At 39.6% G+C, this 17,040-nt stretch overlaps 1 protein-coding gene across 2 annotated transcripts in view; it reads left to right on the top strand.

Annotated features, from left to right (window-relative positions):
- LOC140201341 (poly(A) polymerase gamma-like) overlaps positions 1-17,040 on the top strand; it is a 71,136-nt gene that overhangs the window by 30,998 nt on the left and 23,098 nt on the right. For both annotated transcript variants that reach the window (XM_072265279.1, XM_072265281.1), the window contains one exon: positions 20-140. In XM_072265279.1, coding sequence (XP_072121380.1) covers positions 20-140 — 121 coding nt within the window. The remainder of the gene's footprint in view (positions 1-19; positions 141-17,040) is intronic.

Consider the following 17,040-nt stretch of genomic DNA (forward strand, 5'->3'; position numbering starts at 1 on the left):
TGAAATATTTGTTTTACAGGTAAACCCATCTGACAGGTACCATTTGATGCCAATAATAACTCCTGCCTATCCACAGCAGAATTCCACATTTAATGTATCTTCATCAACTCGAACAATAATGGTAGAAGAATTCAAGCAAGGTTTAGTTTTTTATCATTCTTATTATATGAAAGTTACAGAGTATAATATTCATGACTAGTTTCCTCTGGGTCACTGATATAAGTAGCAAGATTGGAAAATTAATTTGAACGATAAATTTAACTGAGCCATTTGCAATTACAGTTGAGGTACTGATCTATTATAATTCCTCGAATGTCAAAGAACTTAAAGGATTGAATGCCAGCTTTTGGACCTAGAGATTGCTGGGTTGTGATTGAGAATATTTTTTCAAGTGAGGTGAAGGAAGAGAATCTTGATGTGTGATCTGAATTTAATATGCAATTTGAATTATCAACTGATTGTATTCCCTTTTTGAATTTAATGCGGATATAGTATTTGAATGCAAACCACTATGGGAGTTTGACTTTTGAGATAGAAAACTTTGAATTGTGAGCTTTTACTGAAACTAAATATTTGAGTCAAAATTGTATATTTTAAAGGAAATGTTCTGATTTAAGGTACAGAAATACGGCTTAAGGTACAGTATCTTTGAAAATTTGAAATAATATCTCAGAAATGACAATTTACTTTTAACCTTTTTACTTGGAGCAAGAGTAATGATTTGAAATACGGATGGTGTTGTATGTTACATCTTAGAATATGAAGAATACCTTTTGTACTAAAGATTTGGAGAGCTTGATGTTAACATTGTTGAAGGAAAACTAATTCTGAAAAGTTACAGTGTTTCAATTTATTCTCCTTGGTTGTTGAGAGAAGATGGGATGGTGGGTGCATTGATCTTGAACTTTTAATACTTGTAGGTTGTGCCAGGCACTGAAAGGCAGCAAGTATAACATTTCTTCAACAAAAGAGATAATATTGTAACCATATTAATATCAGTTGAAAGTAAGCACTGAGACATGAAGTGAGGAAATCTTTAGAACTATTACTTGAATAAAGGGCCACCAGTGCCAAATATCACAGTGGAGAAGTTTTATTTTTGAAGGGAAGTTCATAGCACACACAGTTCTCTATGATCATGATTTGCATTCAATTTGCAGTGCCTTGAAAAAGTATTCAGCCCCCACAACTATTGTCACATTTTACTGTTACATTTTCAAAATTTTAAGTATATTGAAGTAGGATTTTTGAGCTGATCTACAAAATGTGCATCATGTCAAATCAAAAGAAAAAATCCTAAATCTGTCAATGATGTACTAAAAATCAAAAAAACAAAATTGTGAGGCTGAAAGTGCACTCATCCCCTTTGCAATTGCTGTGCTGACTTTCCTCAGGTGCAATACATAGTGTTACCAACTCAACCAATTTGTTGATGTAAAAAATTGGAGGATCATTTGCTTTCAATGAATTCATAAGAATAAGTCCCCCCCCCCCAGTCTGTAAGATCCAACAGTATGTAGATCTTCAACAGACCAATGCAAAATGAAGACGAGCATTCAAGACAAGACAGGGAAATGATAATAGAGGAGCACAAATTGGGGAAGGGTACAAAACCATCTCAAAGGCACTGGACAAATCTCGAAGCTCAATGTCCTGGACAGAGTAGGGAAAAAATATGAAACCATAGCTACAGTCAGTGACTGCAACTGGAGATGAAGCTATGGTTTCATATTTTCTCCGTACTTTTTCCCAGGACAGGTACTTGTAAGAGAGGCTACTGTGACACTAACAGTCACTGAATGAGCTGCAGAACTGGAGATGAAGTTCATGGCTCCACAATCTCTAAGGCCTTGCACAATAACGGTATTTATGGAAGAAAAGTAAGAAAGAAGCCCTACTTAAAAAAAATCCCTGCCCGTCAAGACTTTTCAAAGCATCAGTTAGAAGAGACTGTAAAGATGTGGAAGGTTTTGTGGTTGGATGAGACTAAAGTGGAACTTTTGGGACAACACTAAGCGGTACATGTGGTGTAAATCTAATACTGCACATTGGCCAGGTAACACCATCCTTACTGTAAAGTATGCTGGAGGTAGCATCATTCTATGGGATGCTTTTCAGCAGCAAGGACTGGAAATCTGGTCAGGATTAATGGGAAGATGCATGCTGCTAAATGTGGAGAGATCCTCCAAACTGGGAAGGAAATTTGTCTTTCGTCAGGAGGGTGACCCAAAGCACACTGCTAGAACAGCCATGGTGTAAGAGCCATGTATCTATTTTCAGTCTGTATTGTATTTTGTGGCACACTTATTGTGGTAATCGGTTGCGCAGGTTGAGCATGGTAGAAGCAAATAAGTATTGTTATGTTTTCACACTTTGTCTTAGTTGTTTGGTCTAGTGGAGAGAAGTTGAATGGCAGAGAATGTTTTTGTTGATCACTTAAACTTGTAGAGCACTACTTCTGATATCGCTAATTAGAACTTATACTGATTTGAACGCTAAGATTACTATATCCTAATTTAGTTTCGATAGTTCTTTTATCATTATAAGATCATTTGTCTTTGCTGGTTTTGTAATAAAGAATCAAACATACCTTTTGCGATTTGGAAATTTATTATTTGGAAGCATGCCACGCAATTTGACTACCCTGGCTTAGTCTCTTGGCGGGTTTGGTTTGCAGTAACCACTACATTTGTCAACAACAAATAGTTATACCAAATGAACGCCAGTCTACAGCAAAGGATTTCCTCAGACCCATTAGCAAAATTGGAATCGCAACACAGAGAGCAACACATCAGAAACAGGAGCAGCCTGAGACGCTTTTATTGATTCATGCTGTGCATTTATGGTTTGAACACAGTTATGAATGGTCAGTGCTGCCCATCCATTGGGGCCTGTTGCTCGATCATGTGGTGCTTTCATAAGGGTTTGTCTCTTTATTGCTGAAATTTTCTGGTTGCCAACATTTGAATTGAAGACTGTTTGTTCGTCTGGTTTAAGTGCTGTGGATGTGCGGGCAATTTTGACTACATTTATTGAATCAAATCTCTGGCGTTGTGGATAAAGATTTACTTTCTCTAGTTGCATAATTCGAAATTAACATGAGTGTATGGAAGCATGGAATTGCACCAACAGCCCTGCAGTAGGGGCTTGCAGAAGAGCAATTGAAGCTGAAGCTAAGGCTAGTCTAATCGAAAGTATTCAAAAGGAGTATGAAATAAATGTGAATAAAATTAAAAGTTTAATACCATCAATTAACTAATGATCTTAGGAAAATTTGCAAAAATGCCTTATAAGTGCAATCTCGTCTTAAGGGCTTGACTAATCCCTGAAGCTGTTAGTAAGCAACATCTCATGGTAATCTCATTACTTCCCAAGGCCGAACAAGAAAAACAGAACTAATGTTTTTCAAACTTTGATCGCTATTGCAGTGCATTCATAGAGAATACGAAACAATGGCTGACCCAAGCATGTTATATTGGAGATTCATGTTGCTGTAACAAGTAAATGTGTCTTGCCTTCTAACTGACGTTTACCAAAATCCAAGGCATGTTTTGACTAAGCATATAGCAGATAACTCACAAGACGATGTGAAATCAAATGATGGTGTCAAATGTCAGCACTCAAAGCTTTGATGCAGGAAGAAAATCTGTATCCACTATCTCCTCTGCGTGCATTAACACAGGCTGATTTAGTTGTATTAATGGCACTTCAGTGATTATTAAAGGACAAACCTGTGCTGGAATAGCAAGAGGAACAGCTTCAAGAAAGGATGGAATAACTTGAGTTGGAGGAAGAAATTGCGACACATGGCTAAAGTTAATGTGCTAAGTCCTTCAAGTGTGGGGAGTGTGTGAATTTTTATATTGAAAGGGCACAGAGAAAAACAAAAGCACTCCATATTAATGTTGATTCATTTGTTCCTCTGGTGTTTGGGATACATGAACAAAATCCCGAAGAGGTAGTTCAGAGTATTTAGTCTCAGCCTGCACTAATGAGGCACTTTAAACTTATGTCCTATCCAACAGCTCAAAGTGCTTGTGGGGGCATTAACTTACAGCATGGAACCCCGCTTGTTTTTGATGATGGAAGTCAAAAGTTGTACGATTGATGTTACAAGGAAGTAGAGTGAATTACATTTATTGGCAAAATGTATTTCATCTTTGTCCAAAAGAGATTCAAATAATCTATGGAGATCCATTGCAGTATCATGCATTCGTATGGGCTTTTGAAAACTGTTGATGGCAAGACTGGTATCTGTAGTGACTGCGTCAGTATCCTTGAGCAATACACTAGAGGTTGCCTTAGCAAACTTATCCGAAGTTGCTGGCATGTTGACCTTAAGAAAGGATAACTAAAGGATAAGGTTTCACTGCAGGAACATTTTGATGCGAACAGAAAATTGCAGTCACCTTTATGCAAAAGGCTCTTGATGTGAAAGCTCTTCAAGACTGCAGTCTTTTTCTTGGAGGCTATTGTAATGCCCTGGAAGAAGTGCAGTAGCTGAACATGTCATAAAGAAATTGTCCTATATGCTTGCAGATAAATGGTCTGCAAACTGCAAGAAAGGCACAACCCGTAAGATTACTTACGCTGACATTCTTGATTTTATAGAAAGGCAACTAAAGATTGCTACACACCCAGTGTTTGGGGATATACAGGATGCCACATCACCAGCAATAAGCAAAGGTGTAAACAGAACTAAGTCAATTTCATTCTGAGGCTAAAGCTGAACCTGGAGCTAATGGAAGGGAAATGGTCTTGTCAGCCAAAAAGGTTTGTTTGTTCTGTGAGGGTGAGCATGCTTTGGACTTGTGCCCTCAACTTGAGAAAAGGGCTCATAGAAGGTTGCCTTCCCAAAGGAAAATTATGTCTGCTTTGGCTGTTTTTGTACAGGACACATCAACAGGGATTGTAGGATGTGTCTTTCATGCAAGGTATGCAGTGGCAGGCATCCCAGCATACTTCATATTCACTCTAACAAAAAGGATGCAGAATCAAATCAAGCCATGAAAGAATCAGACACAGCAGTGAGTAGTGCCCCGGTATCTAATGGCCGTACAGGGGGTGGCAATCATGACTGAACTTCCCATAGATTTCACTGGTACTGGAACTAAGAAGGGAACAAGACAGCGGTTACTTGTGCTTTCCTAGATAGAGGAAGTACAGCTGAATTCTGCACAGTAGGCCTCATGATCAAGCTCAACCTCACAGGAAAATGACGCACATTCTCTAATGCACCATGGGTCGAGAGAAGATTGTGAGTAGCTACTGTATATGGTTTCAGAATTGGAAGTGGCTGGCTTCCACAAAGGGAACATTCCACAGCAGAGGGATTTCCGGGTATGGTCTCACCTGAAATATGTCCATTTCCAGAGATCTGTTCAGAACCTGAGCTACTGATAGAGATAAACATGCCTAAAGTATTGGAGCTGTTGCAAGTGACTTGTATTAATGATGGATCCTATGCAATTGGAGCAATGTTGGGTTGAACTGTGAATGACCACTGAAAGGAGACAATGGTGATGGAAGAGTGTATGCAACCAGAGCTGACAGTTAACAGGATCTCAGTTTTGAACTTGGATGAGCTTTGGCTGCAGCAGTTCAAGGCAGATTTCTCTGAATGCAGTCAGGATAAACAACCTGCTTTGTCAAGAGAAGATCACAAGTTCATGGAGCTGGCGGATGACCACTACCAGATTATTTTATCTTTGAGAAAGAAAGAGGGTTAACATGCCAAATAATAAGAATCCAGGTTTCCCCCGCCATCCGAAGGTAGAGCGTTCCTATGAAACGGATCGTAAGCCAGAATGTTGTAAAGCGAAGAAGCAATTACCATTTATTTATATGGGAAAAATTTGTGAGCATTTGCAGACCCAAAAGTAACCTACCAAATCATGCCAAATAACACATAAAACCTAAAATAACAGTAACATATAGTAAAAGCAGGAATGATATGATTAATACACAGCCTATATAAAGTAGAAATATTTTTCTGCAATCACTGCTGCACTGTTCTCCGTAGTGAAAATCTCACGCAAGCGCTCTTGGCAGAAACACTCTCTCCAGTAACCTTTAAGCTATGAAGCTGCCAAATCGTACCAAATAACGCATAAAAATACACAGCCTATATAAAGTAGAAATAATGTATGTACAGTGTAGAATCACTTTCCAGAATTGGGAAGACAGTGCTGAGCACACTGATGATGGTGTGTTAGTCTGAGTCGTCGGAGGTTGGGGTGGTGTAGTGGACCCCAACCTCCAGGCCGCCGACCGATACAGATCCGCGAATCACACGGGTACAGCAGTAGCCAGGACACACCCAGCACATCTTTAAGAAAAAAGCCGAAATAAACAAGCTAATTAATTAGGTGCGGCCCAGCACGTAAATGTCGGCCCAGATCAGGAGTGACGCACTCGGCAATCACCTCTGATCTGGGCCAACAATTACGTGCCGGGTGGCACCTAATTAATTAGCTTGTTTATTTTGGCTTTTTTCGTAAAGATGTGCTGGGTGCATCCTGGCTACCGCTGCATTCTCCGCGGCAATGTACCTGTCCGCGGCCCGGGGGTTGGGGTGGTGGGACACTGGGGTGTTATCTCATGGTCGTCTATTTCCATGAGGGTAGGCAGGTCATCTTCTTCTATGTCTGCCTGCCTTGATGTGGAAGTTCAAGGTTCGTCGTCTGCTGTGGCTGATGTGGAAGGCTTAAGAAACGACAGTATGCTTGACTGCTTAGCTTCGCGCATTTTTCTATCATACAGTTCTTTGTGAGCACTCAAACCATCATGCAGCGAAAATCTCACGCAGTTGCTTCACGTTCCGTTCCTGGACGACTTCACTTTTGGTCCGTTTGCTACTGCATTCGGTTTTGATTGTTATCCTTTCCTCTTCCAATTGCATCAGCTCTTCATTTATCAGTTCTTGGTCATGGGATGCCAAAACCTCTGCAACATCATCTTCGTCAACTTCCACAAGCCAAACTCACTTTGTCCTTACTTCATTCACCATGATCGAAACGCTTAATTATGTCTAGTTTTACACTAAGTGTAACACCCTTACAAGCTCTTTTAGGCTTTTCTGATACCTTAGAACTCATCTCGCTAACGGCTGCTCATAGGCACGTGTTTAAGCAATGCCGGCTAGAATGCAGTTCCGGGGGAGGAGCTTGGCTGCTCGGGGCGTGCGCTGCTTTTTTCGCGCGCTGCCTTTTTTCGTAACAGTGAAAACGCCTTCTGTTAGTGAAAACAGGTAACTAATGTAGGTCTTTTGTAACAGTGAGGTTTCGTAAAGCGAATATTCGAAAAGCGGGGGACACCTATATGCTGAACTGCATGCTCCAAATCTAGAGAAGATTTTCATGAAGGATGTCATTTCCAAAGATAATGCCAAAAGAGTACCAACAGAGGATCTGGAACACAGTGATGGGAAAGTTTGGTATATCCACATTACGGTGTTTATTATCCCAAATAGAGAAACTTTGTTTTGTGCTTGACTGTGACGCAACTTTTCACATAATGCTCAGCTTTTATAGGGACCACATCTTACTAGCTCACTGATTGGAGTCATAACCGGATTCAGAAAAGAACCATTGATAATCATGGCAGATAGTGATACTTTCAAGTTTAAGATCATGATCCAAAATATACCACTCACCAGAAGGGGAAATCCTCTCCATAGTTAGTTCTGTCTAAGATCCTTTAAAAATCTTGAGTCCGATGGTGCTATCTGCTAAAAAGGTCCTACATGATTGTGTGAGAAAGGGCTTGGCTCATGAGTGGACAAGCTGTTTGGAACTCTGCCAGTTGGAAGACTTCAAATTTGTTAGATTTTTGAAACACCTGGATTTTGGAGAAGTGATGCACAATTACACCACTTTACAGATGCAGGTGAAGATGGCTATAGAGCGGTGACTGGTCTATTGTAGCACAACACATGCTGGCAGGTGCTTTTATCTGGGGCAAATCTAGCTCTGTTGAACTCGATATCCATCTCTCGTATGGAGCTCACCATTGCTACGAAAGCAAACCATATGGACACTAGAAGAAGGAGTTGCACATGCAGCTTCAGGTCTCAGTATTTTGGGCTGATAGTACTTCCATGCTGAAGTATATCAAGATCAAAACTTGCAAGTTCCAAACCTTTGTTTCAAACAGTTTGAGAAATTCTTATGGTCTCTCAAGCATCTCAATGGAGGTATATAAACACGTCCAAGCAATCCAGTGGATGTGGCCTCTAGAGGGTTGAATGGGAAAGCATTCCTGAAGAATGGGACATAGGTGTTGGCCTCGGTATCCTCAGCCTGACCTGTGAATCCCATTTGTTCTGCTAGATGATCCGGAAGTCAATGAATGCCATGCAAGTTGAGGAGTTGGACATGGTAACACGTATCCATCACTTCCTGTCCTGGACCTGTTTGGGGAAGACATTGCAAACATGAGAAAATCTGCAGATGCGGGAAATCCAGGCAACACACACAAAATGCTGGTGAACACAGCAGGCCAGGCAGCATCAATAGGAAGAAGTACAGTCGATGTTTCAGGTTCAGACCCTTCGTCAGAACTAACAAAAAAGAGATGGTAAGAGATTTGAAAGTGGGAGAGGGAGGGATGAAGCCAAGAGCTGGGAAGTTGATTGGCAAAAGAAATACAAGGCTGGAGAAGGGAGAGTATCATGGGACGGAAGGCCTTGGAAGAAAGAAAAGAGAGGGGAGCACCAGAGGAAGATGGAGAACAGGCAAAGAGTTATTGTGAGAGGGAAAGAGAGAAGAGAAAATAATAAATAAGGGATGAGGTAAGAAGAGGAAGAGGGGCATTAGCGGAAGTTAGAGAAATCAACGTTCATGCCATCAGATTGGAGGCTATCCAGACGGAATATAAGGTGTTGTTCCTCCAACCTGAGTGTGACTTCATCTCAACAGTAGAGGAGGCCATGGATTGACATATCGGAATGGGAATGGGACGTGGAATTAAAATGTGTGGCCACTGGGAGATCCTGCTTCCTCTGGCGGACAGAGCATAGGTGTATCAGAATAGGAATGTTCTCAGGTTGGAGGAACAACTGTCAGTTGAGGAAGACACTGGCCTGGATTCTTAGATTTAAGAACCTGCCCTTGGGGGACTTCCGGGTCATCAAGGGAATGGCGGCGTAAGGAAAAGGTCTCTCGACAAAAAAGAAGGTAAACTGCCCCATAATCGAATTTAGCCAAATACTTAATATTGCATAACTATATTAATAAAAGGGGCAAGGATGATGTCTAAGAACAAGATTAAAAAGTTCGCTCCGAAGGCTGATAAACATAAAGAGACGCAGCAAGGCGACGGGCCTAGCTCCCCCACGGCAAGCCAGGACGGAGATAATGAGGGGGAATCGGTGACTCTGTCCTTGATTCTCGGAGAGATTGGCGAGTTCCGACAAGATAACAGCAAACAGCTGGAAGATATTAAAGGAGAAATAGTAAAAACTAACTCGCGGATAGATGAAGCCGAAGCGAGGATTGTTGGAATTGAAGAGAAGCTACAAAACGCAGAGGAGGTGATAGCAGAAATGCTGAAGCTGCAAGACCAGCTCCAGTGGAAACTAATAGATCAAGAAGGCCGCTCGAGAAGGGAAAATGTGAGGATTTACGTCGTTCCTGAAGGAACTGAAGGTAAACCCGGGTTGATGATTCCCTTCGTGGAGAAGCTACTTAGAGAGAACCTTGATATACTGGCCGCAAAAGACCTACAGATAGAAAGAGTTCACCGCGCATTGGCACCACAGCCTCCAGCAGGCGCCCAGCCCAGATCGATTCTGGTCAGATTTCTCAGTTACAGAACAAAGGAAGAGGTGCTTAAAAGGGCATGGCAAAAGAAAGGTTTTATGTGGAACAACTGTAAAATCAGTTTAGACCACGACTACGCACCGGGGATTCTTGCCAGACGGAAGGAATATACGGAAACACGGAGAGTCCTGAAGGAAAACAACATCAGATTCCAGACCCTGTATCCAGCTCGGCTGAGAGTCTTTTACGACGAAGGGACAAAAACTTACGCTACGGTGGAGGAGGCAACATTGGACCTGGCGGACCGGGGACTACTTATTAAAGTTATCACCCAACCGGAGTCGCTACTGGAGAGGATTCGGCAGAAGTCGTGGCAGTTAGTGGGGCGAGGACGCTCCACTCGAACCAGAGTGTCAAACTACAAGGAAAAGCTGCAAATATTCAGACGCGAATGTACAGAGAACACAGATTAATTAATAGAGATGACTGAAAAGAGTAAATTGGACTTAAAGGTAAAATGAAAACTGGTAACTGAAAATAAACTAGACGGAATAACTTGAATGATAGCAATATGGTCGAGACATAAATAGGAGAAAATTCTCTATGATTATTCAAACTGCTGAGGGCCCTCTAACACAGGGTGAAGATAGAGGTTATCCCTCTGAACTGAGGTGGGTCGGTGCTCAGGCCTCACTGTGGGAAGTCGGGAAAAATTTTCAAATGTTGCACGTTCAAAAATGTCTAGGGTGTGGTTATATGTCTTGGTTTACTGTTGAGAAGGGATTGTTTACTGTTTGAATAGAAAAGGAGAGTTTTTTTTCTACTAGAGAAAAATGCAAACTGAATTGGTAAAAATAATTTCCTATAATGTTAATGGGGTTTTGAATCCAATTAAAAGAAATAAGATTATGTCTAAATTGAAAAAAGAGAGGGCACAAATAGCTTTCCTCCAGGAAACACATATGAGCCAATCTGAACATGGAAAATTATAAAGAATGGGCTTTAAGCATGTATTTTATTCATTATATAAATTGAGTCACAAAAGAGGGGTAGCTACTTTAATATCAAGTACTCTTAATTATGAACATATTTCAGAGACTAGAGACAAAGAAGGACGGTTTGTAAAAATCACAGGAAGAATAGAAGGTACAGAAATAACATTGCTGAATGTTTATGCTCCTCCAGGTTGTGAATGGTCATTTTATAGACACATTTTTGACCTAATGGTCAGTTCTCAAGGGGTAGTAATTTGTGGAGGGGATTTTAATATTAGATTAAATCCTATATTAGATTCTTCAAGAATAGTTACTCAGAATAAACCTCTGACTCGGAAAGTGAATTCATTGATGGAGGAGTTGGGAATTATAGATGTCTGGAGGGAATTACACCCTAGTAGTAAAGATTATACATATTACTCTTTCCCTCATTCAGCCTATTCAAGGATAGACTATTTCTTTATCTTTAATACAGATAGACTCAGGATAAAAAACTGTAATATTGCAACAATTGATCTGTCGGATCATAGCCCAGTCTCTATGTCTCTAATCCTGGAAAGGAAAATGAGGAAAACACTGGAGGCTAAACTCACATATACTCAATAACCCGAAAGTAATGGAGAGATTAAGGGGAGAAATCAAAGAATATCTAGACCTTAATGACACGGGAGAAACATCACCAGTGATCTTATGGGATACATTGAAAGCTGTACTGAGAGGGAAAATTAGTTCCATTACCACTCACATGAAAAAAATCAATGCACAAAAATTAGCAGACCTTCAAGGAAAATTAAAACAACTTCAAGTTGTAGATAGCAACAAAAGTAATTCAAATCGAAAACAGGAAATTAGGAAATTGCAAAGTGAAATTGACGATATTTAAACGTTGGAAACTCAAAGAAATTTTCTTTACCTGAGACAAAAGAATTATGAAGTAGGAGGTAAATCAGCTAGATTATTAGCATATAAATTACGAAAACAACAAGCAGACAATACAATTCATAAAATAAAGAATCCAAAGACAAAGCTTGTGGAGAGTACAAAAGGGAAAATTCAAGAGAGTTTTGAAACATATTATCGAGAGCTGTACTCCCAACCCTGGGCCCCCAATGAGCCCTATATAGACAGTGTATTGAATTTTTTAGATCTACCTAAACTTACAGATTTACAAAATGAGAGTTTATTAGAACCAGTAACTGTCAAAGAACTGAACGTGGCCATCTCTAGGTTAAAGGCTGGAAAGTCCCCGGGTTCTGATGGGTTTACCTCAGAGTGGTACAAGTCCCTGAAGACACAGTTAGCCCCATTACTACTTAACACCTTTAATTGGATCTTGCAGAGAGGAGAAACTCCACCTTCCTGGAGAGAAGCGATTATTTCAGTTATTCCTAAAGAGGGTAAAGATAAACTAGAATGTGGCAATTATCGGCCAATTAGTTGTTCTTAATTTAGATTACAAACTATTTACATCTATATTAGCGCGCAGATTGGAAAAGCTTTTACCTGGCCTAATCCACTTAGACCAGACTGGATTTATTCAACAAAGACAAACACAGGACAACATAAGGAGAACTCTGCACATATTAGAACAGGTTAATAAGAACGAGACAGAGACAATGGTAGTAGGATTGGACGCTGAGAAAGCTTTTGATTCGGTTAGTTGGGCATTCCTATACAGAGTGTTAGGAAGATTCGGCTTTCAAGAAAAGTTTATTAAAGTAATTCAGACTCTATATGACAGCCCTACAGCCCGAATTAAGATAAATGGGGACCTCTCTGACTCCTTCATCTTAGAGAGAGGCACTAGACAGGGATGCCCAATTTCCCCTCTCCTTTTTGCGCTATATATTGAACCGCTTGCCCAACTAATAAGACAGAGCGAAATCGTAAAAGGTATCAAGGTGGCAGGGATTGAACAGAAAGTGGCGTTATTTGCAGATGATGTTTTGGTCTATCTGAGTGAACCAGAAAAATCATTTATAGGATTGTTTACACTGTTGGATGACTTTGGGAAAATATCAGGTTATAAAATAAATGTAAAGAAAACGCAGGTTATGTCCCTAAGTTATACACCATCCAAAAAATTGCAGGATACATATGATCTTAAGTGGGAAACTAAATCATTAAAATATTTAGGAATAACCCTGCCGAAGGGTCTTTCAACACTGTCACAGGTAAATTATGGGCCATTAATCTCAGAGATAAAAGCAGATATGCATAGATGGAATCTTATCCCCTTTTTAAGTTTAAATTCAAGGATAAATACTATAAAAATGAATACTCTTCCTCGGTTATTATATCTTTTCCGTACTTTACCGGTGGAGGTGGATGATAATCAATTCAGGGAATGGGACAAATGGATTTCCAGCTTCATTTGGCAAGGAAAGAAACCTAGAATTCGATATAACACCTTACAGTTAGGGAAGGAAGGAGGAGGTATGGTTCTTCCTTGCCTGAGAAATTATTTTTATGCCTCACAGATAACCCCTCTGTTATATTGGTGTAATAGGGAATATAAGGCTAGATGGAAGGAAATAGAATTTGGATTAGTTGACAGTTTTCCTCTTCAGGCCTCAATAGCTGACAAAGGATTGATGGCCCAGTTGGAAAAATTTAAAAACGCTTGGATAAATCTTACATTAAAAGTATGGCAGAAGGTGGTTAATTCATGTGGAATTAATAACATGTTAAAACTCTTTAGATGGTGTGCATATGATACCAAATTCCTTCCCAACAGAGGAGATAAAAGATTTGAGCTATGGATAAAGAAAGGTCTTACAACCTACCTCTCATTTATAGATAAAAGAGTATTACAAAGTTTCCAAATCCTGCAGGACAAACATGGCCTAGAACATAATGACTTTTTTAGTTACCTTCAAGTACGAAACTATGTTAACCAGAGTTGTAGATATATAGACCTATCAACAGTAGAATTAGAATTTTTCAAGATTCTGAATTCGGCTTGCAATTCAATACCTAGTAAATAAGTTTCTCGATTATATAATGCACTCTCCCATGCTAAAAATGTAAATACACTGTATATTAAAGAGAAGTGGGAGAAAGAAGCGGGGTTGGTACTTTCGGAGGAGGCTTGGGAGAAAATCTGCAGCTTTCAATGGTCCTCGACTAATTCTTTGACTTGGAGAGAACATTGTTGGAAAAACATTATAAGATACTTCAAGACCCCATATCAGGAAAAATATAAAGATACAAATGTGATGTGTTGGAGAAGGTGCGGCTCCAAGGAGGCAAATCATTTTCATATTTTTTGGGATTGCCCTAAATTAAGTCTATTTTGGGAAGGTATTCATAGAACATTAGTTAAGGTACTTAGGTCCCAGATACCTCTGAACTTTGAGACGCTCTATTTGGGGCATGTATTGTTTCTTGAACAGAAGGAAGATATAAAGTTGCTGCAGGCCCTCTTAGCGGCAAGTAAGAAATCAATCACTAGAAAGTGGCTAAATCCAATACCACCTACATTAGAAGATTAGTACAAAATTACCTTGGAAATATTTAAAATGGAAAAGTTGACTTACTCCCTGAGAACTCAAAAAGAAAAATTTTATCAAATCTGGAATAAATGGATTGAATATATAACCCCAATGCGAGCAGACTTTAGATGACTCTCCTAATGATTTATACTGCTCTTCTCATCAACACAGTAATATTGCTAACGTAAGCACCCCTAGTCTAAATGTTTGTTTTTTTTTTTTGTTTTCTTTTGGAAAATAGAGAATTAACACAAGTAAAGGGAAAGATTTGGGAAAGGAATAAAAAAAAATGAAAAAATTAAGTAATTAAGTACATAGGGATTGGATAATTATGTCTGCGGGCAGGAGCAAGCATGAACAAATTAGGATATAAACACCTACAATGGTTGATACATAGGCTTATATACAACATTTTGGACCGGTGGAAATGGTCCAGAAGGGTTATATGGAAACTATTATTACCATTTTTCTTAACAACTAATTCCATTACTTAGCCTAATAGGTTAGATTTACCACAGTACATAATTATCTACTTAAATGTTTATTTTCCTTTTATATCATCTCAATGTGTACTTAAGAATGTATAAATAATTGTAGTTTTATACATATAAAAAAAATGGAAAAGGTTATATGTGTGAAAAAAGTACATGATATTTGTGAATTCCTTATCCAAATAAAAATAAAATAAAAAAAAATAATAAAAAAAAAGAATCTGCCCTTGTTCCTTAGTCAAAAGAGGAAGCAGTTTAACATCACTCTTGCTCATTCTGACTTTGAACAAGGTATTCTTTGGAGAGAGATTAACAAGACCAAAGGTCAGATTGGCAGAGACCGCCTCTCAGTGGAGAAGTTCAGAAAGGCCAAAATGGAGATCATTGCGTTTTGGAAAAGAAAGTGATTTTCAGTTGAATTCCCAAGTTTGCAAAGAGGAGGAAGTGTGAAAAGGGACAGCCATATTTCCAAGCTCAATCCAGTACTGAGTTGGTAGGCGGCTTAGTCTGCTAACCGTGCCTGAACAGTCTAAATATCCTGTTATACTGGATCTTCATATCTCAGACCTCATTCTGAGGCATGTACATCAACAGGTGGGACATGGTGGCCATAACCGCATCATCCATGTTGCACCAAGAATACTGGCTTCCTGTTGCTAGTACAGCTATAAGAAGAATCCTGTCTAAGTGTGTTGTTTGTTGACAGTTGCATACAGCTCCAGGATGCCATACATGACAGACCTACCTCTAGATATGGTCTGTCCAGATGAACAGGTGTAGAAGTGGATAACTTTGGACCTTTTGAGGTGAAGAGCAGAAGGAGTACAGTGAAGAGGTATGGGATCATATCTACCTATCTAACTGTGTGAGCTGTTTACATTGAAGTGGCATCTTCTTTAGACACAGATTCTTTTGTTACTGCACTTCAATGCTTTATAACAAGAGGAGGTCAGTTCATGAACTGCGCTCTGATAATGCGACAAGTTTGTTGGAGCTGAGGATGAGTTGTGAGAAGCCGTTAAGAAGTGGATTCATGGATCAATGATATCCTCTTTCAAAAAGGAATTGAATTGATTTTTTTTACCCCTCCACCTAGTTCACATCGGAGAAGAACATGGGAAAGATTGATCAGGTTGCGAAAGATCCTCATCATCATGAAGGTACAGAATTTTGACAGAGGATTTTCACATAGTCCTTTGTGAAGTGGAGACTGCTATCAATGATCATCCAATGATTAAAGCATCTTCTGATCCCAACGATTTGGAACCACTGACGCCCAACTATCTGCTGCTTCTGAAGACCTCACCATCCCTGCCACCAGGATAGTTCCAAAAGGAAGACATTTGCAGTGCCTATAAGAAGTATTCAGCACCCCCCCCCCCCACCAGAAGTTTTTGTGTTTTATCGTTTTACAGTGGATTTAATTTGCCTTTTTTGGCATTGATCAACAAAAAAACTTTTGTTTCAAAGTGAAAACAGATCTCTACAAAGTTATCTGAATTAAATACAAATATGCAATCAATTATTTTATGTTTTATAAGTACTCACCCCTTTTAATATGGCAACAAATCATCACTGGTGCAGCCAATTGGTTTTAGAGGTCACATAATTAGTTAAGGTGTCCTAGTTATATATAAATCTGTGTGCAGTCAAGTTGTTTCAATTGATTGTAGTAAAAATACACCCATATCTGGAAGGTCCAACTGCTGGTGAGTCAGTATCTTGGCAAAAACTACACCATGAAGACAAAAGGAACACTCCAAGCAACTCCACAAAAAGTATTATTGAAAAACACAAGTCAGAAGATGGATGTAAGACTATTTTCAAGTCGCTGAATGTCCGTCGGCGTACAGTTAAGTCATCAAGAAAAGGAAAGAATATGGCCCAGCTGTAAATCTGCCTCGAGCATGCCATTCTCAAAAACTGAGTGACCGTGCAAGAAGGGAACTAGTGAGGGAAGCCACCAAGAAACCTATGACAACTCTGGAGGAGTTGCAAGCTTCACTGACTGAAATGGGAGAGACTGCACGTTCAACTGTTTCCCCGTTGCTTCAACAGTGGCAGCTTTATGGGAGAGTGGTGAAAGGAAAGCCAGTGTTTTGGGGGGGGGGGGAGAAAAATCTCACATGAAATCTTGGCTAGAGTTTGCCAAAACACGTGGGAGATTCTGAAATCAGCTGGAAGAAGATTCTATAGTCTGATGAAACCAAAATTGAGCTTTTTTGCCATCGGACTAAACACAATATTTGGCATAAACCAAACACCACATATCATCAAAGGTACAGCATCACTACCGTGA

Source organism: Mobula birostris, chromosome 8 (genome assembly GCF_030028105.1).
Source record: "Mobula birostris isolate sMobBir1 chromosome 8, sMobBir1.hap1, whole genome shotgun sequence".
Lineage (NCBI taxonomy): Eukaryota > Metazoa > Chordata > Chondrichthyes > Myliobatiformes > Myliobatidae > Mobula > Mobula birostris.